This window comes from Polistes fuscatus, unplaced genomic scaffold (assembly GCF_010416935.1).
Source record: "Polistes fuscatus isolate 324 unplaced genomic scaffold, CU_Pfus_HIC Scaffold23, whole genome shotgun sequence".
Taxonomy (NCBI): domain Eukaryota; kingdom Metazoa; phylum Arthropoda; class Insecta; order Hymenoptera; family Vespidae; genus Polistes; species Polistes fuscatus.
The window spans coordinates 1,229,298-1,256,936 of NW_025113100.1; the positions used below are offsets into that span (position 1 = coordinate 1,229,298).

The 27,639-nt window shown below is 30.2% G+C and overlaps 3 protein-coding genes and 1 long non-coding RNA gene across 4 annotated transcripts; 3 read left to right on the top strand and 1 right to left on the bottom strand.

Annotated features, from left to right (window-relative positions):
- Positions 1–7,154: 7,154 nt before the first annotated feature.
- Positions 7,155–8,425, top strand: LOC122518149 (MKI67 FHA domain-interacting nucleolar phosphoprotein). Its single transcript, XM_043636889.1, has 4 exons — positions 7,155–7,368; positions 7,460–7,666; positions 7,739–7,847; positions 7,924–8,425. Exons 1-4 carry the CDS (start codon positions 7,231–7,233, stop codon positions 8,172–8,174), a joined length of 705 nt encoding a protein of 234 aa, XP_043492824.1. The 5' UTR covers positions 7,155–7,230; the 3' UTR covers positions 8,175–8,425.
- Positions 8,400–11,441, bottom strand: LOC122518241 (homeobox protein Hox-C5a). Its single transcript, XM_043637039.1, has 4 exons — positions 11,182–11,441; positions 10,734–11,050; positions 8,581–8,702; positions 8,400–8,489 (listed from the first exon to the last, which is right to left on the bottom strand). Exons 1-4 carry the CDS (start codon positions 11,439–11,441, stop codon positions 8,400–8,402), a joined length of 789 nt encoding a protein of 262 aa, XP_043492974.1.
- Positions 11,442–11,726: 285 nt separating this feature from the next.
- LOC122518146 lies at positions 11,727–13,893 on the top strand. The gene is made up of 2 exons (XR_006303985.1): positions 11,727–11,952; positions 13,810–13,893. It is a non-coding gene; the product is annotated as an uncharacterized LOC122518146 (long non-coding RNA).
- A 2,774-nt stretch (positions 13,894–16,667) lies between these two features.
- On the top strand, positions 16,668–26,589 carry LOC122518156 (aminopeptidase Q-like). The gene is made up of 14 exons (XM_043636898.1): positions 16,668–17,325; positions 17,899–18,240; positions 18,543–18,698; positions 19,224–19,532; positions 20,281–20,467; positions 20,574–20,993; positions 21,137–21,347; positions 21,617–21,870; positions 24,070–24,263; positions 24,383–24,559; positions 25,008–25,136; positions 25,311–25,374; positions 25,626–25,733; positions 26,495–26,589. The coding sequence occupies exons 1-14, from the start codon at positions 17,153–17,155 to the stop codon at positions 26,558–26,560; spliced, it is 2,790 nt and encodes a 929-aa protein (XP_043492833.1). The 5' UTR covers positions 16,668–17,152; the 3' UTR covers positions 26,561–26,589.
- Positions 26,590–27,639: the final 1,050 nt, after the last annotated feature.

A 27,639-nucleotide genomic window follows, 5' to 3' on the forward strand; every position in this document is an offset into this window, starting at 1 on the left:
TACTTTTTACTTTATTCATCTTCTTATCATTTTTTATAATACTCCTTCTTCTTTTTATTTTCGCTTATTTCACGTCCTATGGGAACTGTTGCTATGCCTCCAAGACTATAGCAAACAATATGATTTTCAGATTGCCTTCCTCATCGTAAGAATGTTGGGGAATGAGAGTTTTCATGCATTTAGGAAAAGGGGTGAATACCGGTTGAGATATACTGCTACCAATAATAGAAAAACCTACGAGTTTCATCCTACATATTACTAAATTATTCTTATTTTAAATAATTTATATATTTTAATATCAAAATTTAATTAAAACTGTTCATCAACCCCCCTTCCCATAAAAATGTTTAGAAAAGCGTTTCCGTTGCTTGCTTAATTATTAATCGATTTTAATAAACACGGTCTTATTTGAAAGAATAAGGTTTCAATACTTCATCGTTCCTTATCACATTTAAATATAAATATGCAATTTTATTCTATGCCCGAAAATATTATTCTTATAAAAAAAAAAACAGAAAAAAAAATCAAACATTGATTGATGTTCTAAACCCGAGACAAATACTTGTAAATGTAAAACATTTTATCAAACAAAAAAATCATTTTCAAAATCTTTGATACATTCCACAAATATTTGAAGCTATGATATATTTAATATAGAATTTAAATAGTAATATTTTGTTCATAATTAGAATAAATGTGTGTGCCTTCAGAAATGCGTTTATACATATATATATATTAAAAAATAATCATTTAAGGCGTTCAAATAGAACAAAATCTTGAAGATTTGTTGTTAAATCCAACGATGATCACCTGAAACAAAAAGCAAACTATATTAATCATACAGTCAAGTGATAAAATAGCCTAACATATAAATGGTCCAATTCATAGATGCACTTTTTATTTGAATTCCCTATTTATTTTTATCTAATCTCTAATTTTTACAGTTTGTAAAATAAAATAAAATTTAAACGCGTGATTTTACATTGAAAAATATAATTAATTAATTAAGAAATAGAAAAAGTACAAATATTATAATAAGTTACTAACTAAAAATAATATCTATTAATTATTATAAAATACTTTTAAACTACACACGTTATATACAAAAGAAAAATTGCAAATTTAATAAAATACTATCGAAATAAACAAATCTTCAAGACGAAATAAGAGAAAAGAAATGACTGTAATATTTACTGAACGTTGATTAAACTTCGAAATTTAATAATACGAGAATTTGAATATTTTTGATTTTAATTAATTAAAAATTTATGCACCTTTTGGACGATTTGGAAGGAGATGGAATGATTCATCATCTCCAATTATAATTATAAATTAATGACGAGCAATAAAATTATGCAATAGAATATAAAATATGACTAAAGAGCTATTTTCTAAAAATTCGAACTTATTGTTGAACCTTTTGAAAATAACTCGATAGTTCAATAGTAGTTGCCCTCTTCACGCCACAATTAAGTGGGGGGCCTCTTCGGCATTTAGCCTCTTCTTTCTTCATCCCTGAAAACTGCATTGGACATATTTTCTACATGAGACCAAGATAAGATTTCACATACTTTTATTGCAAGCTAACTCGTATTTTGTTTGATAATTCTAATTCTTGATTACTAAAACATTAATTGACATTTTCCGTTAGTCATTCAAGCTCGTGGACCATCAATGAACTTTGAGTTCATTGACATATCCACGAGTTTAATTAAACGAATGTCCAAGCAGTAAAATTATCGATGACCTATAAACACATCGCACTTTTAATTTCAAATAATAAAATAGAATTGAAATAAATAATGCAATAAATGTTATGAATTTTCTTGCAATAATTTAATTTCATTCATTCGTTATATTTCTAATTGAGAAAATCGCGATTGTGCGAAGTGCTATTATAATACTTAAAACTAAGTATCAAATGGATCAAAGTATTTGCGAATTTGTTCGACTCTATCTCGTTCGAGATAGAATCGAAATAGAAATAAATCTTTCAAATCGTTGCAAATTCCTTTGAATCTCATGATACATAATGAAGATACAGAAGAGTTACAAAATAAATTTACAAATATGATTAATGAAAAATGAATGAATAAAAAAACAAATTTTTGTAACAATTCTGTATAAACCAGGAGGCGAAATTTCCACTCCGGAGTGGAAGCAAAGCTCGTGCCTTTCCTGGATCCTACCTACTTAAAATTAAAGTTTTTACATTCGTTCAAAAAAGTATGCTACCTGCCTGCCAATTACCCGTATTTAAAAAGAGCAAATACACATACGTACCCACCCACTCACTCCACGGTTCTCACACATACCACCAGGGTGCAAAAGCCTAAACTAGAGAGCATGCCCCGGGGCACCTCCGACACCCTAGTTCAAACGCGTGTTTTCTAAACTTATGGGAGTACGTACCAATGCTGTAATCGTCTGCCAAGGCTAGTAATTATTGCAATAATGACTAAAGCAAAAATACTGGTACATACTAGTATATATCAGCATACTAATATAATACAAGTATTGTCATATTTCCACAAATAAATGTGGGAAGTCTACTATTCAAAACGATTTGAAAAAAAAAATGAGAAAAATTTAATATAAATAGAAAAATACAATCATGTATATTTTTTATATCACACCTAACTCTAGGTGTGCTATACTAAGAAGTACTCTAAGTATTAAATAGTCAATTAATTAAAAACTATCACGAAACGATGTACAATGCACACACCTAAAACGCACACACAGGTGCAACGTACAACGTGCAATCACTAGCACAATGACAGCCGCTAATAGGGGGAAAAACTTAAAACTAAACCTATACTAACCGTTTCTCACCCATACGAGTAGCACCTGGGCACACGCATAGATGAGAACGCAGAAAGTATAGGGGGGAGAAACGGGAGATTAGTATATTAGAAGCTGAAAATCCTGATCTAAAAAATATGATTAAAAACACATAAATACATAATACATAAATACATTTTTATAAAAATTTATCTAAGCGGCTAAGGACTCTACAATTTATTTGATAAAAAATAACTTTTAATATCTTTTAATATATTTAAATATATTTCAAAACCTCGGACGACTCCTTTCATTAAGTTGGCTGTTCTAATAAAAGAACTGGGCTTTGAGCCACCACTTAATTGCTAGAATCTATCCGTCGCGAATGAGTTTGTTTTCTTGCTCATTTATTTATAATATCGAAGTATCGATATATTAAAATTAATCGCGATTAGATAAACTAAGTACGAAGCAATGCATGTAAGACATTTATTACATGCTTTTCTGGACGAAAACGAGTAAATAAATGCTCGATTTCACCACTACTAACCACGAACAAAACACGTAATAAAAAAGAAAGTGCATTAATTAATTGCATTATTAATTAAATGAATTTAACCGGTGAGACAAGAAAACCTATCCTGAACTAATATAAAATATACAATGCAATATACAATACAATATACAATTTTCATGAGTAACTCCTAGAAAGGAATTACTCATGTGCTCGTCACTAATTTATTGAAATAATTACAACCAGTAACTCGTGCCGATTAGGACCTTTCATCCTCGGCATGATTGAGCACCGGAGGGACTTTAAATTTTTTGACTCACTGCGTAAGAAGTTCTACGATGGCTCCAAAACACTCCTACTTCGCAGCAAGTGTTGTAGTCTGCTGATCGAAGAATGCCTCGGTTTGGTATTGAAGGAGATCCACAGAAGATCCATCGAAGATCCACCGAAGATCCACCGAAGATCCATCGAAGATCCATCGATGATCCATCGAAGAATTCATCCCATATCTTTGATAAGGTAGAAAGTCCGTCGTCATATCTGTAAAATAAAATAGAACAAAATGATAAGTTATATATAATATGATCCAAAATCGTATCAAACAAAAACGAATAAAATGTTAATAAAATTGAATACTTACAATGCATTCCAATAAGATGAAACTCAATTGCACCATGGCGATGCACCTCGCGTGAATCTAAAAACGCGGTGTAAACGAAAATAAGGAACTATAGATGAGTTTCTTATCGCGAAACCGAAATTTTATTATACGGCGAACAACACTGATTCTAATTCGCGTATGATTTTAATTGATTATGCGCCCGATCACTGATTCTACAACTGCTTCCAAAGACTGCTTTGCACACAGTCAATGCAAGTAAAAAAATCTTCATTGATGCACTGATTCTAATACGCGAACAGTCTGTGCGACTGTTTAAAGATAAAAATACAACTTTACTCGAACAAAATCTAATGCAATTACTGCTTTGGTCGCAGTTAATTTAATATGAAAATTTTCTAATACAATCGCGTAACACGAACGAATTGATATGAGCGAACGAACGTGCTTCTAATCCGTGATTTTAATTTTATTTAAACGATACAACACTCCCGTATATTGCTTCGCGCACGATTGCAATCTGAAACAGAAATAAAAAACAATACTATTAATATCATTACTATTACTGAATACAATTAAAATGTTTGTTGAATTATTAAATACAAAAATATACTCACTTTGTATCTCCATCGATGAATGCACGATGGGTCTCCTACCCTTAGGATGACGATGACGATGCACTAACACTGATTCACTGATTCTAACTTGAATTCAATTAACACTAGATTAATGGACTAACAATAAACCAATTTGACTCATATAAAATTTCTTTGCTACATATGTTACATATATATAAAATTTTAATATTATTTTTTTAAATATATGTTGATTTTTAATACCATAATGAAATATATGTAAATATTAATTCCTTCCTTCTACCCATTTCTTCATGCAAACAATTTTTGTAAGTTTTTAAAAAATAGTTAACGAAACAATAATGAAAAAATCTAGTGTTAAACGAATTTCCAAATGAATTTAATTAATAAATTGTAACACTATTCAACGATGATCTGAAACAAAAATAAAAACAAGATTATATAGACCATTGATATAAAAACATTATTATAATTATTGAGAAAAAGTTTAATATAAAAATTGACTTACGTTTATTCTTCAGTGACGAATGCACGATGGGTATCCTACCCTTAGGATGACGATGAACACACGTTTAAACCGAATAAAAGAAACTTACGGAGTTTCTTTACCGACAAACGAAACTTTTACACACGGCGAACAACACTGATTCTACTTTCCGACTTTTTTATATTTTATTTTATCGATGCAACACACGAGTACCTCATTGCCTACGCGCTCGATTGCAATGATGTTCTGAAACAGAAAAAGAAAAAGAACAATTAATCTCATCGTCGTAATAAAAAACCATTTAAGTTATTATAGAAATTTTTGATAGAAAAATATACTTACTTTTAGTCTTCATTGATGAATGCAGGATGGGTATCCTACCCTTAGGATGACGATGAATAAAATAAAATAAAAGAAAAACTCTGTTAAAAAGCTGTTTAAAACATACTAAAAATTATATTACATACAATTAAATACTATAACATTTTCCTGGAATCATTCCTGAAGGCATTGCACACTTTCAAAGATATTTTATCATAAAGAATCAATATAAATTCAAGCAATATTAATTGCCTTTATCTCACTACGTGTATAAAATTACATATAAAGTATGTAATATCAGTAAAAATTGTTAATAAAAATCGATAACGTTGTATATATAATAGTTTAATACGTCACGTTCGTTAGATCTTAACTCGTTGGAGGACGGAAGGGGAATGATGATCTCGTACTGTTTATCCTTGAGAGTGTCTAACGTTCGGTTCTTGGTTGTTTACGTTTTGCTTCGGCGGTTATTCTTCTGTTTTCAACTCGAGAAATTTCTGAAAATATACACATCCATTCATCATTGCCTGTAGGTCGAATGTTTTGTTTTTTTATTCTCTCTCCCTCTCTCAATCTCTTTCCTACTCTTTCTATACATTTCTATATGGCTTAAAAAAAAGAGTAACGCTTACCTCGATGAATATGAAGATAAAAAAGAGTAAACACAATTGTTTGACTGAGTATATGCATTAAAATAAATACATAAAAATGATAAAAATGCTTAAATCAGAACGTTATAATCTTAAACTTTATTGATTAGATGGATTATTGACTTTATATACATGCGCAACGTTCGAAAAGTCATATAAACAATGTTTAATAAAAGTACTTTCATAGAGGACAACGTCTCATTTCAACGGTGGATTTCGAAGGGGACGATGCTCCGGGCATATACCGAGTGCTTCTAAATTATAATACGCATTTTTTTCGATTACTTAACAATTATTCTAATACTCTAATGCACTCTCTTTATATTTCAGCTTTTTTTAACACATATGTACTGGTTTAAACATTACATACATATTAACATACTTTGAACATTAAATGATTTTGATAATTTTTTATTTTATGTTTTAGGATGATATTTTTCAACTTCTTGTCATTACTTGGCTGAAATCTAAAATAATTCTCATTGTTTTCCGATCAGTTTTTTGTTTGATTTTAACGTGTAACATTATGCATGTTAATTAATAATGTGTGATTAAAAAATATGAGTTCAGCCTATTAATGTGGGAGGTATATTATATTTAATTAGGATTTTTTTTTATTATTTAGCATCTTGATGAATATATGCATTAATTTGTTAGTAAAGTAAACTTTTACAAATAAATCAATGAATTTTTAAACCTAGATAGAATCAGAAATAGACAGGAAAATAAGTGAAACAGATAAAAAAAGGTCTACTAACATGCAAGTAATGTTTTTAGAGAGAAACGTGGCCGTAAATGCTGTATAATCTATAATCCTGCATGTAAGCTCGAAACATGTGAATCGTTTCATGCAATATAGATTTTAGATGAAACAGATTAAAAGATTAAACTTTATCGATTGTTTAAATTAGTTTTTCCCCTTTTTGTTTTCTAATATTTTCTATCATAGATAAAAACATTTTTCTAATAGTCTTTTCAATTCCATCTCGCGTATCCAAATCTTTTCACCGATGCATTGTGTTTATTTAAATATAAAACATATATTTATTTCCTTAGAGCTTTGATAAATTATTTAAAATATAATAAATTTGTTTTAGTACATAGGAATGTGAAATAAAAATGCTGTTGAATTTCCCACACTTTTCGACCAATCAGAATCGATTTCTTAGTGATACACTCAGATGTCGTCTGCATCGCGTTGCGGGGAAATTGCTTGTGTCCGCGTGTGAGATTTATGTGAAATATTATTTATCAAAATGAAAGTTAAAAGTAAAACGAAAATTTTAAGAGATAAAGCACTTAGAAAAGCTGTATCTAATAAAAGAAGAGTCTCGAAAAATGCTGGTGAATCGGCCTTGAAAAAAGCTGTGAAAAATGTGAAAGAAGTTATTGAGGTTAGAATTCACGTATTAATATAAATTATATTTTCTAACAATATCTTTAATATCACTGCTAATACGTTCTTGATTTTAAATACTTTTATAGAAAAAACAAATTGAAGATAGATCGGCAAGAGATAAACTAAAAGAATCACTTATTAAGAAAAATGCAAAAAGGGAATGGGTATTTAAGTCTAGTAGGGGAGTTTTATATCTTGGTCACATACCACATGGATTCTTTGAAGAACAAATGAAAGATTATTTTTCACAATTTGGTAAAGTTACCAAAGTAAGGCTTGTAAGGTCTAGCAAGGTACGTATTTAATGTGCATACTTTTTTTTCTTGGATGCATGTACGCTATACAATTATTTATCATTTTTATAGACCGGAACAAGTCGTGGTTTTGGTTACGTCGAATTTCTAGTTCCTGAGGTGGCTAAGATAGCGGCAGAAACAATGAATAATTATTTGATGTGTGGTAGATTATTGAAAGGTATTATATATAAATTTATATTAGTTTATGTTAGAGCGTAGTGTGATATTACTATATTTTGTTTAAAAATTTGTAGCGACTTTCATACCTCCGGAGAAACAGCACTTTGGCTTCTTCGCAGGAAAGAGTTGGTCCAAGACGAAATATCCAAAAGCCGTAAATAGGAAAAAGGTAAACGCTGATAGAAATTCTATAATAAGCGACGGAAAACACAAACAGTATACGAAGAAAAGTTTAAGAAATCTCACAAAGTTGGAGGAGAAATTAAAAGCAAAAGGTATTGATTTAAAATTCAAACCGGTTGATTATGTTGATGAGCAGACGTAAGGGATTTTGTATTGTAATTCGCCGATGTGATTTTTATTAATACATTTTATTTTTCTTTACGAAACAAACTACAACTTAAAATAATACAGTTAAACAAATATTAGATAATTTGTTGTAAGTAATGTACAAATTTTGAAAGGATTTACATAACTTATTACAAATAAAAATAAGTAACATTAACTATTATGTACAGTTACATATATGTACATTCAAATACTTAGCGTATCAAGATACAGCACTTCGTTCTTGTAGATTAGATGTATTTCCTTTAGTTCTTTTCCACTTCATGCGTCTATTTTGAAACCATACTTTGACCTATATATAAGAATAGTTAAGGTTTTATCAATAATTTTGTAGAATATATATAAAATATAAAAATATAAGTTATGTAATAAAAAATTTCTACTTGGCGTTCGGTTAAATCCAATGCAACAGCTATCTCGTATCGTCGTAAACGTGTCAAATAATTGCTGTGTGCAAATTCGCATTCTAAATGACGGACCTGTTGCTTCGTGAAAGCTGTCCTCTCTTTGCGAGGTTTGTCAACCGTATTATTTAATTTTCTTGTCTTTTCTATAATATCAAAAATTAAAGAACGAGAAGATATTCAATATTTCATTGATTTCTATTAATATTTGAAATATTAATATTTATTTGATCAGTATTTTTTATTAATCAACGATAAATAATATACTAATGTTCTTAATTTAATATAAGTTAATTTAATGTATTGATATTTTGTTGCAAATACTGATTTAAAATATTTACAATTATTGATTGTCTAAATATAAGTATCATTATATTTAATATTACAAGAATTCGAAATTCATGCATAAATAAGTTATATTTAAAAAATACAAGAAATAAAAATCACAAATAAATAAATAAATAAATGTGATTGGTCAAGTAGGAGGATCTGGAGTAATTTCTTAAAGAGAGTAATTTTCTTGCCGCACTTCGTGGAACGACAAGAGGATTTTACCACGAACGGAGCTTTTTGTCGTATTATATACCGCGTGCTGATGAAAATAGCCGCATATTCGATGCGTCATTGCACGAGTAGTGAGTACGCCGAGCCGACTGATAAACCCTTGTGTGTGTGGGATGCTGATGCCGCTTCTAAAACGTTTGGCTTCATTGAAACGCGTATATGTTTAAAAAAATATCTAAACCGCCGCTTAGAACTCCGGTGTGCTGGTATAACGAAGTACCCTTAGAACTTTATTCATCTTTTTCTTTTTTCCTTTTGCTAGTTTTTGTTTCTAGTGTCGGCTACTTTAATTACTAAATGACGTCAATCGTAGAAATTTGTTGATAACAACGACAACTATGACGACGACGAGGACGAGAACGATGATAATGATCATTTTTTAAAGTTAATAAAACGCATAATTTGATCTCGACGATAATAAGCATAAAAATTCATAAACTTTACGATTTTTCAGTGATATATAATTGTACGATTGATAAGTAAAATTTATCTGAGTTACAATATGATCAAGTTCTTTTTTTTTAACATTTTCTTGGTATTTTTTAATAATTTTACACGGTTTTTTCTTTTTTCTTTTTTATCAAAACACAAATACATTTATCTACTGACAATGAGATATTTTTACTATAGATTGCTATTTATTAAATCAGTATTTAAAATAAATGATCGGTATTTATAAAACAATGGCATTGAAATTAACAAAAATTATTAGACATTTATATCGAAGGTAATATCATTAAGATAATAACAAATTTGTTAGTAATAAAATATTAATATGTATCCCTGGAATGCTGCGACATTGTTTATAAATAAATACCAATCATTAATTTGACAAAATATTGACGAAAAAAACATTGAAAAATACTGATCAAAATAGAAGAAATATTTTGGATATTTAAAAAAATATATTCTTATATAAAAAAATGTTGTGAATTTTTAAAGTTATACCACAAAGTGGGATGCCCATTTCTACGTTCGCGATTACGCGGTAATAAAATGTAAGTAAGGGCCAACAATTAGGCACGTTTCTTACGTAATATGTGCGGGTTAATGAGTACTGATGCTGATATAACGTCCTCATAAATATTTAGGCTACGTTTGGGTCCCTTTACAGCCGTATTGGCGACGGTAAAGCCATAAACGCGGTTAATGCAAACGGATTATCAACAAGCAAATGTCGTCGGTATGCGAAAGTTGCTCGTAAAAATCTCTCGTTTTTATGTCCCTTCGATCAAGAACTTGCATCTTGCCCTTTCACGAGAAAGAAAGAAAGGGAGAGAGAGAAATCGACGATTAAAAGAAAATAAAATAAACTATTCCGACTTTTTATTGATCGATTTAATCGATCATTTAATTAGCACGAGTTGATACTTTCACGAATGATCTAATTCGAGATACAAAAATTTCTTTTCCTTTTATATTTGTTTGATTTGAAAAGACGTTAAGAACTTATGCGTATGTATGCGTCAATCTCTCTCTACGTACACACACACGCGTGTATTTTTTTTTTTCATATATATATATATTTACTTTTATTTACTCGTTTTATTTTTCTTATCAAAACTTACCGTGATCGATGATAGACGATTCTTCTTCTTCTTCCTCGTAAGAAAAGTTAACAAGATCCTGTTGCGATTGAGCTGTCGTTGTCGGCCAAGTTTGAAACTTGGTATCTCGTTCGGTATCTAGAACGTTACTTTGTAAATTACTTTGAAAGTGTAAAATCTCTCCCTTTCGAAAGACCGTTGTTGCCGTTGTCGTCGTAGTAACTTGACTGTCGATATTTTTTTCTAACAAAAAATCACGAGACGAATCACCCATTGAATCTTCTTTATCGCTTCGTTGTTCGATTGGGGTACAACTTTGTTGATAATATTGACCCCACCTTGAGTGAACAATTAAAACACGTATCACGAAAAGTACAACGATTCATTCGATTTCGATTATTTAAAAAAGATTATTATTATTATTATTACATAGAAATGATTTTTTGAACAATTTATAATATGTATGTACCTGTAAAGACGATAATTTTGTTTGGCATCTGTGTTCTGCGAGTAAGCACCATTGACACAATACGGAGCAAGAAGTTGACCCATTTCTTTCGAAGTATTAACAACGCTCGAGGAATTGGAAGATCTGTTCCAGTACTTGTGATTCCAAAAAGTTTCGCAATTCGTTCCGAGTCGTAAGTTTTCTCGATCGAAGTAAGTAGACTCGAAAATTTCGTTCGTTAATCTTTGATTCGTATTAACGTTCTCCGTCCACGATTCCATATCTAATAATTTTTATGACGAAACGAGACCTCTCTTTTCTTTTCTTTTCTTCTATTATTTTTATATTATTTTTATAATTATCTTTTATCTCATTGAAAATTTATTAAGTAATAAAATCAAATAAAATAACGAACGGTTTTTTTTTTAGGTTTTTTTTCTATGGGTATGTCACTTGTCACAAATACGCGTATACCTTATTGTTTAACTATAATTAAGAATACAAAAGAAGAGAATAGAAAATAAGAAAAATATATATATGTTAATTAACACTCGGTATATGGTTATGATCGTGCGTATTGTCTTAGAAGCAACTTGGAAATGTCAAAGATGAAACTGGCATAGGATGTTAAAAGTCAGTCTCTTGAAAGCAACGTTTAAGGCAAGGAGATGGCTAGGGTGGACGTAGGCGAGATATGAAAAACGCATCGCATGTGGGAGGAGGGCTGGAAAGATGCTGGAACTTCTTCGTTACGTTTCTTTCAGAATGCTCCAATCATCGTTGCTTCTTCTGGTACGTTGAGAAAATTAACTGGTCGAAATATCTCGCGAAAGAATTATATGGGCGGGGACAAAAAGTTTCTTCCTTTTTTCTTTTCTTCTTTTTCTTCTTCTTCTTCTTCTTCTTCTTCCTGTCATTTCTGTATTTTTTTTTATTTTCTTTTACTTCGAAAAATATTGTACGTTTAGAAAAAGATGAGGGAAAATATACGAGATGTTTTAATTGTGTCGAAATAAAACTGTTCCACGAGTATAATTCTTGGGTGACTTCTCCTACGAGAAATCACATGTATTTTTAAGTTAACTCCATTTTGTTTTTTATTTTAGTAATATTTATAAAATAATATATATGAGAGAGAGAGAGGATTTGAATAAAACGCGAGATAAAATGTGAATAACTTTTTGAGAGATGATTAATTACGTTAACGTGTAATAACATTTTTTTTTTCTTTTTTTTTACGAATACAATCGTCATGATTTCTTCACAATGGATACTTGTTTTATTTTTTATTTTTTATTTTAAATAATATTTATCAAATATACGATATGAGAGAGACAATTTTAGAAAATTCGAGAGAAAGCATGATTAATTGAAAAAGACAAGAAAAGAAAAAGAAGGATTTAATTATTTCGAAAGAAAATTATTCGCGAGTATAATTATCATGGTTTTTTTGGTTCGATAAATTACCATGGTTTCTTGTTCGATAAGTTATTATGAGCCTTTTGAAAGATATTAATTGTAATTGGATAAATCGATTATAATATCAAATGTGGTTTAAATTGAATCGAGTCTAAGGTACACGAAACTCATCGGTTTCTTTATTGGTTTTTTGCATGTGAAAGAGAAAGAGAGGGAAGGGGGAGAAAGAGAGTAGCAGCAGGTATGTAATAATTATATGTTTCTTACGTCAAATGGTATATAATTAAATTTGATAACCCTTATTAAATATCCCATCAGATCTTGTTATCGTTGTTTTGAATTTTATCGATACGGTGTTATTATTAAAAAGAGATAGATATAGAAACATAGTTTTTGTACATTTATAGAAAGTATCTAGGTCTAAGCGATAAATTAAACGTAATGTTATAATATTATATTTCAATTATTTCGTATTTTTTTTCTTTTTTTTTTTAAGATAATCTACGAAAACATCTACGACATTTTTAAAAACGGACAAATTTTGCACAGTTATTTATTATCTTTTTTATTTATTTACAGGAAGGTTTTTAAAGTATCTTCAAGATCGGTTTGATTTTTTGGGGAAAGAACGTAAAATAAAAATGATTACAGATGATTAACGATTAAGATAATTTTATAGTTGATATAGATTGATTAAATTTATTAATAATGTCTTTTACATATAAAAAATATTCCATTTGATGCAATTAAAATGTCGAATTCTACAAAAAAAAAGAAGAAAATTAGATTACGGAGGGTTGAAAAGAGAAGGGGAAGGAGGAGGAGGAGTAGGAGGAGGAGAAGGAGGAGGAGGAGAGCGATAAAATATCTTTTTTGCAAGATGATCCCCGGAAAGATCCGCCCTTTTGGAATGCGAGAATGCCTTCCGATCGAGAAACACGTTCGTCGCGTTAAATTAGAAAGGTCGTCTCTGACACGTTTTTGACATTTTCTTTCTCTTCGAGAATTTATATTGCTAAAAAAAATACTACTATAGCAAAATGTATACAAAGTTATATGAAACGTGTCCCGTTTTTTACTTTCGAATAAAAAAAGTAATATAAAAATAAAAGAAAAGAAGTACATACACTTATCGATCGTAGCGCGAATGAAAGAGAAGAAAAAGAAGAAGAAGAAAAAATCAAATGAAAAGCAAGGAAGAATTCATCATCATTTTCCATTCATTCGTAGATCGATCGATGAAATTTCATTGAGGACTGGGCCGTTAATACGTCAAGTATGGTTCGTAAGTAAACTTTGTGAATATGTAAAAAAGAAAAAAGTGCGATGAGTGAATGGGGGAAATGAAGGAGGAGGAGAAGGAGGAGGAGAAGTAGGAGGAGTAGGAGGAGGAGGAGGAATAAGCCACCTAAGAAAACATCGGAGAAAAGTGGGTTTGATGTTCGAAGGGTCAGGTCCTTTTCTAAGGGTCATGTACCCCCATTAGTCATCGGTATTGTTTAGTTTCCTTTTTTCTCCCACTCTCCTTCTCTCTCTCTCTCTCTCTCTCTCTCATTTACATTGAACCATAAGTCAGGGAAAGGAAAGAAAAAAAAAAAGGGAACCTCCATAATTTCTCTTGCCACCTCCTCGACTGTTTCTCATCTTCTTTCTCTTTCTCTCTTTCCTCTTCTCGTCCTTCTGTCCCGGAGATCGTTTACAGGAAATGAAATTCCCTGAAATACGAGATACCTTTTTGGTTCGACGACGACGACTACGAAGACGACGACGAGGATGGTGCCAAGCAGTCTGCGAAGAAAACGAGAATCGGACTTGAATAAAAATGTCCTTGTTTACTCCTGTCTCTTTTTTCATTGCGAACAAACATCTTAAAGGTAGTAGTAGTAGTAGTAGTAGCCCTCCCACCACCACCACCATTTTTTACATCGTTAAAAATGCGTTATTAACTCGTTGCACTTTATTATTATCGTTTTTTGATCATTTATATTATTGGGGTGGAGCAAAAGTTCGTGTTCGGCGTTCTTTTTAAGATAATTAATATTTCACTTGCATACTTGCAAGGTAATTTTTAATTAACCTCAATGCCCTAATATTATTTACAATATTTGTATCATCCCTTTTTTTTTTACACAAGATATATTTAAAATGACATTTTATTTATTACGATCGTATATTACTTCTTCAAATATTTTTCCAATTTTCTTTTAATATCGTGTAAAATAAATGATCTATATAAACGAATATTTAGATTTTTGTTACGAGATGTAAATAATCATTTGTGTCAGTATTTATTAAATATATTCAATATTTAATTAATGTTAGAAGTTGAATACGATAAAAGTGTCATCGGTCGAATTAAAAAAAAGGATTTGATCGTTTCAAACAAATTCCCACGATAAAAAGATAATACACGAGTAGTTGTAATAGTAGTAGTAGTAGTAGTGGTAATCTACATCCAAGAGAAATATTTATGTTTCTGGTTTTGTCATTAACGATGAAGCAAATAGTATATATACGACATATAGTAGGTAAGAGTTTAACTATCAAGCTTTAAAAGTGTTACGATCGCGAAGCGTAAGTTAAACGTTGCCGGAACACCGTATTAAACATAGATTAGACTCCCACAATTTCAGCACGAGATCATTTTATCATTTGACATTACCGTAGATACTACCATCGAGCTGTAGTTATGTCAGTTAAACGTTTCTCGTGACTCAAGGAAGAAGAATCAACGTCCGGGGTATCTCTGACATTTGCATTTTTATCGGTCAAAGAAAAAAAAGAAAACCCCCACACACGCGCACGTGTTTTTGTACGTCCTTCTTTTTATTTTTCTTTTTGTATTCAACGTTCAAAGAATCGAAAAGAAAGAATAATTATAAAATTTATATATGAGCCGTTTATTTTGAAAGTGGCCTAACTCCATATAACCTTAAATTGAGATATTTAAAGGTTTGCGTTTCGATGCAATTAAAAATATACGTAAAGAATAACAATGAGTTATGTTGCTTAAGTGTATCTAAAGGTGTTCAATTTACAGTTCCTATTAAAATAATGGCAATTATTAAGTGAATAATATGCGTTTTCTTACCAAGAATGGAGTTAGGCCACTTTCAAAATTAACAACCAGATTCGTTATAAAATTTGAAGGAACCGAAGTCCATTCAACATAATTTAAGATGCTTCAAATTGCGAAAAAACAATACTTATTTTATTTTACATATCTTTGTAACACTTTAAAAACATCAATTATGCGATTCAAAATATTTTTTACAAACATAAATTACAAAACAATTTTCTACTCATCTACATTTTGCGTATGCGAAAGGGATTTAAAGAAATCATGATGTTCCGTTGGTATATATCGTAATAAGTCAATTATATCCTTGAATTTTGCGGTTGTAATTTGTCTTATATTTTTATACAGTGGTGTCAATACAATATTTTCGAACTTTCTTGGTCTACCCCGACGTGGTATTAAATTCAGGACTTTCAAATTTTCGTTCTCATTCATTGATGTCTTATAGAAAATCTTATTCATTTTTGACAAAACGCATCCAACATATTTTTAACCAGTTTATTGGTTCTCCGTTAGAATTCTTGACCCTTTTAAAAATTGCGTCTTCTAATAATTTTGTTGATACAAAATCTTCTTGTCTCATTTCATGTACAATAAAGTTATTACCTTTCCGACACTTTTTGATAATATTGTAATACTCTCGGGGGACAAACAATAAATTATTTTTTTTTAATGCCATTTCTACCACATCAAAATCTCTACTCCTAATGGAGTTAGGCCACTTTCAAAATAAACGGTTCAGTGATTCAACTAACTCTGAAAATTTATGTGTCCAGAATTACCGTATTTACTCGGAATATAAAAAATCTTAAATGCTTTATTGATAGATAATTTGAAGCTGTACATGTTACCGTGGGTAACCGGAAAAAAATGGAAAATGGAGTTAGGCCACTTTCAAAATAAACGGCTCATATATATTTTTTATTTGATTGTACACAAACGTCGTATAAATGAAAAATACATTTTTATACCAATAAGAAAAAAATAAAAATAGATAAGGAGTGGGAGAGATAAAGGATGGCTTTTAATGAAACTCAACATATCGAACTGGTAAATGTAACATGGTGTCTACAAGTGTATGGATATTTTTGGACATCGCATCTGGTTGAACGCAAATCTTGAACGTCTTGACTTTGGAACTCGTCAGTCTTCGTTTGCTCTTGCGGAGGTTGAAATCCTTAAGATTATACACCTATTTCCTTCTTTCTTTTTTTTTTCTTTTTATATATAAATAAAATTTGTATAAAACAACGATTATCTATGGCAAATCATACGGCACGGTCAGGTAGTTTCTTCTTTTTTTCTTTTTACTTTTAATACACAAATGTTTTATATTTTATTATATTAAGATCTTTTATCGAAGAAAAAGAAATAATAATAATAATAATTTTAGATATCGTGGAAGTTACGTTCCAAGCTTATGCGAGACAACAATCAACAAACGAAGAACAATCGCGAAGAAGATGTTTTCATTTAAAAATTCGTTTTGTGGTAATGGCAATAGTTTCATTAGTGGTTGCTTCTTTCATTATATATTGGTTCGTTAATTCTATTCTGGTTAGTCGTAATGACAACAGACAACATGATCCTAACAGACATCGTTCTGTTTCGAGAAAACAATCTTATCTCGAAAGACTTCCTAATCAACTTATACCATTGGAATATACGTGAGTAAATATATCAATAAAAAAAGTATATATGTATACTGGTAAAATAATATGTTATCGAAGAAAAAATTAAATTAAACGAATAGAAAAAAAAATATATATATATATATATGTATATGAGCTTATAATTATGAAAATATTCTAATTGTTGGTCAATTGGTCAGTTGGTCAAACAATAAAAAAATATATATATATATATATGTATATGAGCTTATAATTATGAAAATAGTCTAATTGTTGGTCAATTGGTCCAATTGGTCAATTGATCAGTTGGTCAAACAATTCTTTGTTTTGAGATACGTAAAAGAATTATTTTTAAAATGTTGAAATTAACAAGAACATCTATCTAAAGTCTTATTTTTGACAATATCGTTAAAATTATAATACATTGAATTAATTTAGTTTTAAATAATATGATGTAAATTATACATATTTATTTTTTTGTTCTTTTAATTTTAACTTAATTTAATTTCATAATTATAGGGTCATGTACACGCATACATTCTGTAAATTACCTCTGTAAATGGAGAAACCATTACGAAGAACGTTTGATTATTTTAATTATTTCTACAGATTACAAATAATTCCATTATTGACAGAGAACAATTTTAAAATCATCGGCGACGTCGGGATTCAACTCTACTGTAAACAATCAACGAAACACATACGTCTTCATTCTCACAAATTAAATATACAAAACGTCAGCGTCAGTTACGTTAGTTCCGATAACAAAACGTACATCATTGAAAATTACGTATCCATTACCGACGATGATTTTCTCGATATTTTTCTATTACAACTTTTGACGAAGGATCGAATTTATCATTTGAAAATAAAATACGAGGGTGGTTTGAACGAAAAACCTGTCGGTTTGTTTCGTAGCAAGTACAAAGATGAAATCACCAATGTTACCAGGTTAGTGTGTAATCATTTCACTCGTACGTCGAATTATAATAGAAAAACGAAAAATTGAAATAATAATTGTTATATGAAATAAAAAAAATATAAAAATAAATATAATAAATAAAAAAATATTGTTACGTTGAATATAATAGAAAAACAAAAAATTGAAATAAAAATTGTTCGAGGAAAAAAGAAAAAAAAAAGAAAAAACAAAAAGTAAGAAACAGAAATAATTAATGGAAAGTAAAAAGGAAAAAAAAGAAAACTTGCAATTTGTTTTTTTTTTCTTTCTTTCTTTTCTTCCGTTATTTCAGATGGATAGCCGTATCGAATTTTTCACCTGATTTTGCTCGAAGAGCTTTCCCATGCTTCGATGAGCCGTCAATGAAGGCTCCTTTTCGAATCTCGATCGGTCGAAAGGTCGACATGCGGACTCACTCTAATTCAATACGGATTGCTACAGAGAAAATGTAAGTTTCTACTTAACCGTTAATCCTACTTCCTCGTAACTTTCTATCAACTTCAAATCTGACACGAAATAATAAAAAAAAAAGATATGGGAAGATCATTTTTTAAGTGAAACAAAAAATAAAAAAAGAAACAACAATCGATATTTTATTATTTAAAAAATAAGTTTTACAGAAATAATTATTTATCTTATAAAATTTATAACAAAAAGTACATTTCTCTTGTTTAATAATATTGAAAGAATTTTTGTATGAAATAAATAATATCATCATGAATTATTTCTATTTAAGTATTAAAAAAGGTAAGATACTTTGAATATATATTTTCAATAAATATCTAACCACGTGAAAAAATTATTATAAAATACCGACAAATTATTATTTATATCGAGGATTTATTTAAAGTAAAAAAAAAAATAAAATATACTGACCAAACAACAAATAGAAATATGAAAAGAAAGAAGAAAATATATTATACTAATTTATATTGAAGGTGACATAATATTTAACCCCTTTATGATTTTTCAGTAACGAAATATCAAATCACGTATGGGATCATTACAAGAAAACACCACCAATGTCAACGTATCTGACCGCTTTCATGGTGACTGACTTCCAAAGTTATCAAATTAATGTTACCGAACGGCCATTTCATAATGTGTTCGCAAGAAAATACTTGCAAAATGATACCATGTATATCGGAAATTTAATACCACCGATAGTCAGGCTCATGCAAAATTTAACTGGATTCCATTACGACTTGGACAAGCTCGACATGATAGCGGTACCAAGTTTGGCGTATTCGGCGATGGAAAATTGGGGTCTCATTACGTTTCGGTATATTAACCTGTGCATATCTACGTTAATATTTATATACACTTCTTGGAATAACGTGTATAGGATGATACAAAATTGATTCAATTCAAATTGACTTTTTTCGTATTTTTCTTTTTATTTTTTTTGTCGATTTAGAATTGAAAAAAACAAAAAACACTGCTAATTCGTACAATTATTTGTCCAAATAAATTTCTTAATATTTGTATCATGAAATTTTTGATAACAATTTTTGATCATATTTGTAATAATTTTTATACGATTAATTTCGAGTTAGTCTTAGAATATTCTCGTTAGAAAAATAATATCATACAAATTTTTGAACAATGATCGATAGTTGTTACTCGATTTATAAATAATTGAATATATATTTTCAATTTTCCAGCTAAAGATGATACAAAATTGATTCAATTCAAATTGACTTTTTTCGTATTTTTCTTTTTATTCTTTTTGTCGATTTAGAATTAAAAAAAAAAACACTGCTAATTCGTACAATTATTTGTCCAAATAAATTTCTTAATATTTGTATCATGAAATTTTTGATAACAATTTTTGATCATATTTGTAATAATTTTTATGCGATTAATTTCGAGTTAGTCTTACATTCTCGTTAGAAAAATAATATACAAATTTTTGAACAATGATCGATAATTGTTACTTCATTTATAAATATTTTCTCTATGTAAATAAAAATAATATTTAAACTATAGATTGAACAAAATAATTGAATATATATTTTCAATTTTTCCAGCGAGAGTAGTATGCTCCTGCGTAATAATAAAAATCAACATATCGATAAGAACAAGATATTTGCTATGATCGCATCTCACGAGGTGGCCCATCAGTGGTTCGGTAATTTGGTAACACCGAAATGGTGGTCTGAAGTATGGTTGAAAGAAGGTTTTTCATCTTTCTTTGGTATCAAGGCATTAAGCATGGTGAGAAAGAGAGAGAGAGAAAGACAGAGAGTGATCATTTTCGTGATTGTTATTATTTTATTGAATTTTTTTGTGTCTTAAGTTCCATTACGGTTACCAATTTCAGATCGAATCGTCTTGGAGTGTACAAGATATTATGGCGGTGGAATATCGTGAAATGTTTAAAAAAGAAGAAAAAGAGAACGCGCATCCGTTGTATCTCAATTTAAGTATTACGGGGAATGAACTTTGTGATATATTCGATACGACGCCATACGTTAAGGGCAATTGTCTGGTCAATATGATATTTCATTTTCTCGGCGAATCAATATTCTTTTCGTCGATTAAAAAATATATTCGAACGTATTATTATCGTGCCGCGGATCAGAACGATCTTTGGGATATATTTCAAGAAGAAATCGAATTGTCCAAATTATTCAATAATTTTTCTATTAAAAATATTATGAAAGGTTGGACGGATCAAGCTGGATTTCCGGTTGTTCACGTAATCAGGAATAACGAAACTGGCCTCGTCGAACTTATGCAGGTTTTTAGAACAACAAAATTACACACACACACCATAGATATTTTTTTCTTTCTTTAACCAAGTATTCATATATATATGTATACACGTAAGTTTATTATAACGATCAAAGTATAACAATAAAGAATCATCCGATAATGTTTTAGGAGAGATTTTATAGGCTGGATTTAAACGTTGATGATACGAGCGAGGAATTATGGTGCATCCCTTTAACGTGGACAATCGAAAGTGATCAGCGATTCGATGGGACGTTGCCTAAGGCATGGATGCTTGAAAGACGCATGGTGATTAATGATACTGGCTTGAGTGAAGCAATTTTCAATAATCAATGGATTCTCTTTAATATCAACCAAACAGGTCACAATGTGATATAATATAATCATCTCGTATAAGGATGAAATAAATAGTAAAAAAATAGACAAAATTAAATCAAATCAAATCAAATAAAATAAAAGTAAAGAAAAAGAAGGGTGGAATAAGAAAGAAAAAAACAAACAAATAAAACAAAATGAGAGAATATATTTAACGTTAACGAGATGAAGTTTTAATACAGCGTTCGGATAGTTCGGATATTTAATATCATTTTTATCTTTTTTCATTTTTATATTATCCCATTTTCTCAACAGGATTGTATCGAGTGAATTACGACGAAGAAAATTGGAAACTTCTAACGAATCGATTCGATCTTTTACCGGATACGACAAAGCTTCAGATACTGAGCGACGCGTTTGCTATGTTCAACAGAGGATTACTCGATCAAACTTTGCTCTGGAAATTTCTTCTTAAGTTGAACGTTGATACAGGGAAAAATGTATGGTTGTTGGTCAAGGATGCCTTAGGGTATATCGAATATCGTCTTTGGGATTCTCAAGTCTTTAGGGTAAGAGTTATAAATATTTTTTTTTATTTTATTTTATTAATACAAAATGTAAAACGAATGCAAATATTAGGCTGAACGAAAAAATAAGTTTGTACGTTTTATAATTGTTAATATTTCCAAGATAAATTTTAAACGAACAACAAATTCATTATACAGTTTAATAACATAATTCAATTCGTAAGACAATAAAAGTACGAACTGATTAGGTTTCGTCCTAATAAAACAAACTTTTATTTTATTAATACAAAATGTAAAACGAATGCAAATATTAGGCTGAACGAAAAAATAAGTTCGTGCGTTTTATAATTATTAATATTTCCAAGATAAATTTTACACAAACAACAAATTCATTATACAATTTAATAACATAATTCAATTCGTAAGACAATAAAAGTACGAACTGATTAGGTTTCATCCTAATAAAACAAACTTAGCGTAAATGTATACTTATAGTCTCGTACGTACGTAGTTAAAAAAAATACATTCGCACGCGTAATAAACGTCGTATGTGTGTATCTGTGTGTGTGTTTTATATTTTTTCTTTTTTAAACAACTTGGACAAAATTATTACACGCGATGTATAATTTTTATCCCCATGCAAAATGAACAAAAGAAAAACACATACACACACACATATACACACACACGCACGCCATCAAAAATTGTTTTCATCGATTTAGAACGTCACATTTTTCTCAAAGAAAAAGGAAAAAGATAGAAAAAAAAAAAAAAAAGAGAAGATGTTCGCGTGCGTGAGTCTGCGTCTGTGTCTGCGTGTTCGTGCGCATGTTTTCCAGTTTTATTATTAATTTATGCCGCTACTACCTAAACGATAAGATATGCAAGATAGCCGATAACAGGCTTAAAGGTTTAAATCGTTTACCACGTTGTTCCCCGTTATGTCGCCCATTATGTGCAGTTAAGTCTTAAGTATAGCATCATAAAACAAGTGATTATCCCTTCGACAGGAATACAAGCGATCATAGCCTGCCGCCCGTCATTACGACTCGACGTTCAATTAGGCCTTGAAAGACTTAATCATTATTTGCACCAAAATACGAGTCTTCGGGAACGCTTAATTAACCACTTTGCTACGTAACACACAGCTTTCCTTTTCGGAGAAATTATCATTGAAAAGGGTCGAAAAACCATTTAACTTCTTACTCTTTTTCCTTTTTTTTCCCCCCACTTCCTTTTTTCTTTTTTAATATTATCCCCCCCCTTTTCTTTTTTTATTTCCTTACTTTACTCTTTACTTTACTTTACTTTCGTTTGATTTGATTTGATTTGATTTGCTTTGCTTTGCTTTGCTTTGCTTTGCTTTGCTTTGCCTCACTTTACTCTGCTTGTTTTCTTTCTTTCATTTTTTATTTTTTATTTTACTTTTTCTTTCTTTCTTTCTTTCTTTAGTTGTTTCGTTTTATTTCTTTCTTCTCTTCCTCCCTCCCTCCCCCTTATCCCATACCACCCCCCTCCCATCTCCCTCTCAATCCAAAGAACGAGAATTTATTTACATAAATCGAATCCTACTCGACTACTCGATTATATAGGTACTACTACTACTACTACTACTACTAATACTACTACTACTACCTTCGTTCGTCCAAAGAAACAACACGAGGGAATCTTTTAAACTCCCCTCGTTGCTTCTGGCTTCCTTTATTCATTTTCTTTTTCTTCTTCTTCTTCTTCTTCTTCTTCTTCGTCTTCTTCTTCTTCTTTTTCTCTTGACCTTAGTATTTTTATTAATTAGTGATATATATTTTGTAAGATAAATGGTCGTTACGTGTATTACATATACATATATATGTAATATTTTGTTCAGTAGGAATAATAATTAAGTGTCAGTATGTAATTGTATTTTGTCAGCTCGTAACGTTGCGCAGATATATTGTTAATTTGCTTTTATTATTTATTCGATATTTTATTATAAATATTGGTGGGTGGGTGGTAAGATGAAGAGGAGGGGGAAGGAGGGTCATTTATTTTATTGAAAATATTATTTTTCTTTCTCGTAACAGGTTCGTTCATTCGATACGAAATTTGATTATCGAAGATGATATACTTTTGACACAATAGAAAATGAAGTTTGAAAATTATTGCAAAGTGAAAATTATTACAAGGAGAAAATATTGTTAAGATTTTTATTTTTATTTTTATGATCTTTCTTTCTTTTTTTCTTCTTTTCCCTGTTCTCAGTTCATGACGTGCAAATTAATCGACGAAGTTTATCAATCGAAAGTACGAAATTTGTTCGAGACCGATACGGAATTGTGGAGCACGTTTAAAATCGAATTAACAAAATGGGCGTGCTGGATCGGCCACAAAAGTTGCGTAAAATATCTCAACAATTTCGTGGAAAAATTATTACAAAACGATACCACCGTTATCGAGTACGTATTATAAGCGATTATTTTTTGTTTTTGTATTAACCGTAAAATTATTGTAATAATATATAATAATTATTATTTGCGTATGCGTGTGTGTGTGCGCGCGCGCGATCCTCGAGAAGAAACGAACAAGATTTTTCGTCGGAATTTCTAGTTTGGGTTTATTGCACGTATGCTAAATTTTCTTCGACGGAACAATGGTTCAAGTTATTGGATAAATATCACGAACCAAAGGAAAACGATAAATTTAGCCTGGCATATGCTCTTGGTTGTACTCCAAATTCAACATTGATCGAATGGTATGATTGATGAGATTATTTTTAATGTTCCATTTGGTTGTAACAATAAATAATAAGAGAGATTCTTGTTTATATTCCGATCGATTAGATTAGAACTAAAATCGAACGATTATTTAATACATTTTTTTCTCTTATTTTTCTTTTTTATTTTCTTATACTGCGAGGATGAGTTTGAAAAGTTTTAAACCTCGACGAAAAAAAAAATTTCAAAATTTGCGTTAACTTTATATTATTTAAATAAATTTGGAAATATTTATATATATTTAAATAATTTATAATTATATTATATTAAATATATAATTTTTAATTTATATATATTTAAATAAATTTTTAATTGAAATTATTCTATAGAGATTAATTTAAAACGTAGGATTAAAATTATATAGAAACTTTTGAGAACGATATATCTAATGTGAAAAAATAGAAATTCATTTTACGATGTTTACAGGTATTTATCGTCATTTTCAACGGAACATACGGAGGTAACGCTTATGGCTATTGCGAGTAATCCAAATGCATTTAATCTGTCGATGGATTTTATAGAACGACCAGAAAGATTCGATAAAATGAATGGCATGTAAGTGATCACTCGATAGTTGTCGATATCAAAACTGAAATAAAATAAAACCCTAAGAGAGAGAGAGAGTGGGGGGAGGAGAAAGAAAAAAAAATCCACACTTATCCATTATTAAATAATCAACACACGAAGAATAAATTTTCTTTAACGATCGTTCGATATTTTTTATTTTAGCATCACAAATTATCCATTTTATGGTTTCTCGATTACCATGGACCAAGAGGAGAACATTAAATGGGTTTGTAGATATTATATGAAAGATCGTTCAATCTTAATGACGAAATGTTATCTGATTTAGTAATGGGGTATCATTTAGATTAGTAGAGATGACAAAAAAAAAGAAAGTAAAGAAAAAAAAGGGATAAAAAAAAGTCTCCACGCGTGATACACATACACACACACATGTATATAATATATACACGTGGGTATAATTTAAATGGCACGCGAAACTTTCACGATAATTCACACTGTTACCCGTTCGTTTTTCAGCTAACACGTTTCAAAGGTTCTCAAGGCAGTAAGTACGATACACTAATCGAGACGATAATTAATGACGTCAAGTTCAACGTCGCATGGAACCGGAGGCACAAGAACGTGGTGAGAGAAAGAGATTGCTTTCGTTTTCTTCGCCCCTTTTTCTTTTTTTTTTCTTCTTTTTCTTCTTATTCTTCTTCTTCCTCCTCCTCTTCTTTCATTTCTTTTATTTTATTTCATCTACGTTTTTTTTCTTTTCCCTTTACTTCTCTTCTTCTTCTTCTTCTTCTTCTTCTTCTTCTTCTTATTTCAGATCTACTAAACACGTTGCCGAAGGTAACGTGGAATCTTCATTCATTTTCTCACCTTCTTTCTATCCATCTATATCTTTCAATCTTTCGAATCTTTAATCAAAAATCCACATTATTAGAAAAATCCTTATCCTTAATAATAATAATAATAATAATAATAATATATATACAGTGACTCGTTAATGTATTTCAACACACTTTACGTGAATAATATTTTATTTAATTATTATAAATTTATTTTTTATATACCATACATTTAACGACATATTATTTAACATTGAATTAAAGTATTAATCTTTAAATATACTTTCAAACAAATCGAATATTTACAAAAACAATATTTATAATTTATTTTTTACAAAATTTAAAGGTTGTTCAAACCAACAGATAATAACAAGTCATTAACATTTATTAGGATCACTTTTTTCCAATCATTACAATAAAATTAATCAATTATTTCCTCTCGCGAGAAAAACAAAACTGTAAATGTGTGTGTTCGAATACATTCGCGAGTAACTGTAAATTCAAATATTGGATTGAAACATTGATGTGTTTTATTCTTGAAAACGTTAGACGAACGAACTACTGAGGATCATCTCGAACGGGATTAAAGAGAGCAAGGATTGTACGAGGAATTGATGAAGAAATATTATGATTATCGATTTCAATGGATTTTTTTCCCTTTCCCCCTCCCTTCCCCCATGCACACATAAAAGAAACAAAAATTGATCTCGATCTTGTCTAATAATTGGAATACGACGAACCCATTGAAATTTTTTTTGCAGTATTGTGGGGTGGGAGGGCTGAGGAAGGTGTAGGGTGAGGAGGAGGGGGGGGTTCGTTTTGGAAGGAGAAGAAAACGTTGCGTCTAAGTAAGGGATTGATTCACGGCCAAGTTATAATACCGCCAAACCAAAACCCTAATAGATTCAGGTCAATGCCACTACCGTTCTTCGAAGTCGTTCATTATGTGGGAAGAGAGAAGGCCCCGTTCTCATGCCACACAGGTTGCAGTACCTGTGCGGCAGGCTCGAGGTAGGATTTGCCAAGAACTCGAAGATAGACCCTCTCTGTTCTCTTCCCCCCTTGTCCTTCTTCTTCTCTCTTTCTCTTTCTCTTTCTTTTTCTTTTTCTTTTTCTCTTCCTTCCCCTCCCACCTTTGGGGGATCCTCTGATCATTCCCTCTCCTTCTCTTTTACCACTGAAAACCTATTCACGAAACCATCGACGATAAAACCTTTCTTTCTTTCTCTCTCTTTCTTTCTTTCTTTCTCTTTCTCTTTCTCGTTAATTTTGCAAAGAGACTCCACGAGTATCTCCTCGTCGATATAAAAATCGTTCGAATTTTATTTTAGTTTAATTTACTTAACTTCCTTTTGGTCTTCTTACTTGCCTAACCCCTCCCCCTACGCCTCCCTCCCCCCTCCACCCCAACACCACCACCTTTTTCTTCTCTAAATTATATTAGAAATAATCTACTCGAAGTATTATAAGAGATAAGTTAAGAATCTTCGTCGAAATAATAAATACACACGCGTCTCTTTCATTTTTATCGAACGATTATGTAAAGAAAAAAAAACAAAAGAAGAGAAGATTACGTAAATCTGCGTTAATAAAAATGATGCGTATGTTATATATTTGATATATTTTAGGTGTCTTATAGAAAGAATAAAAAACGAAAAACCTGTGGTTAATCAATAATGGAAATCTATGCGATG

Bases quoted from the DNA above. Each gene is read 5' to 3' on its own strand.
- LOC122518149 (XM_043636889.1), top strand. From the start codon at position 7,231: ATGAAAGTTAAAAGTAAAACGAAAATTTTAAGAGATAAAGCACTTAGA. The intron at 7,369-7,459 runs GTTAGAATTCAC...ATACTTTTATAG, and splicing joins ATGTGAAAGAAGTTATTGAG to AAAAAACAAATTGAAGATAG. The intron at 7,667-7,738 runs GTACGTATTTAA...TCATTTTTATAG, and splicing joins GGCTTGTAAGGTCTAGCAAG to ACCGGAACAAGTCGTGGTTT.
- LOC122518241 (XM_043637039.1), bottom strand. From the start codon at position 11,441: ATGGAATCGTGGACGGAGAACGTTAATACGAATCAAAGATTAACGAAC. The intron at 11,051-11,181 runs GTACATACATAT...TGTTCACTCAAG, and splicing joins CAAAATTATCGTCTTTACAG to GTGGGGTCAATATTATCAAC. The intron at 8,703-10,733 runs GTAAGTTTTGAT...AACCTCGCAAAG, and splicing joins ATCGTCTATCATCGATCACG to AGAGGACAGCTTTCACGAAG.
- LOC122518156 (XM_043636898.1), top strand. From the start codon at position 17,153: ATGGCAATAGTTTCATTAGTGGTTGCTTCTTTCATTATATATTGGTTC. The intron at 18,241-18,542 runs GTTAGTGTGTAA...CCGTTATTTCAG, and splicing joins GAAATCACCAATGTTACCAG to ATGGATAGCCGTATCGAATT. The intron at 24,560-25,007 runs GTATGATTGATG...CGATGTTTACAG, and splicing joins AATTCAACATTGATCGAATG to GTATTTATCGTCATTTTCAA.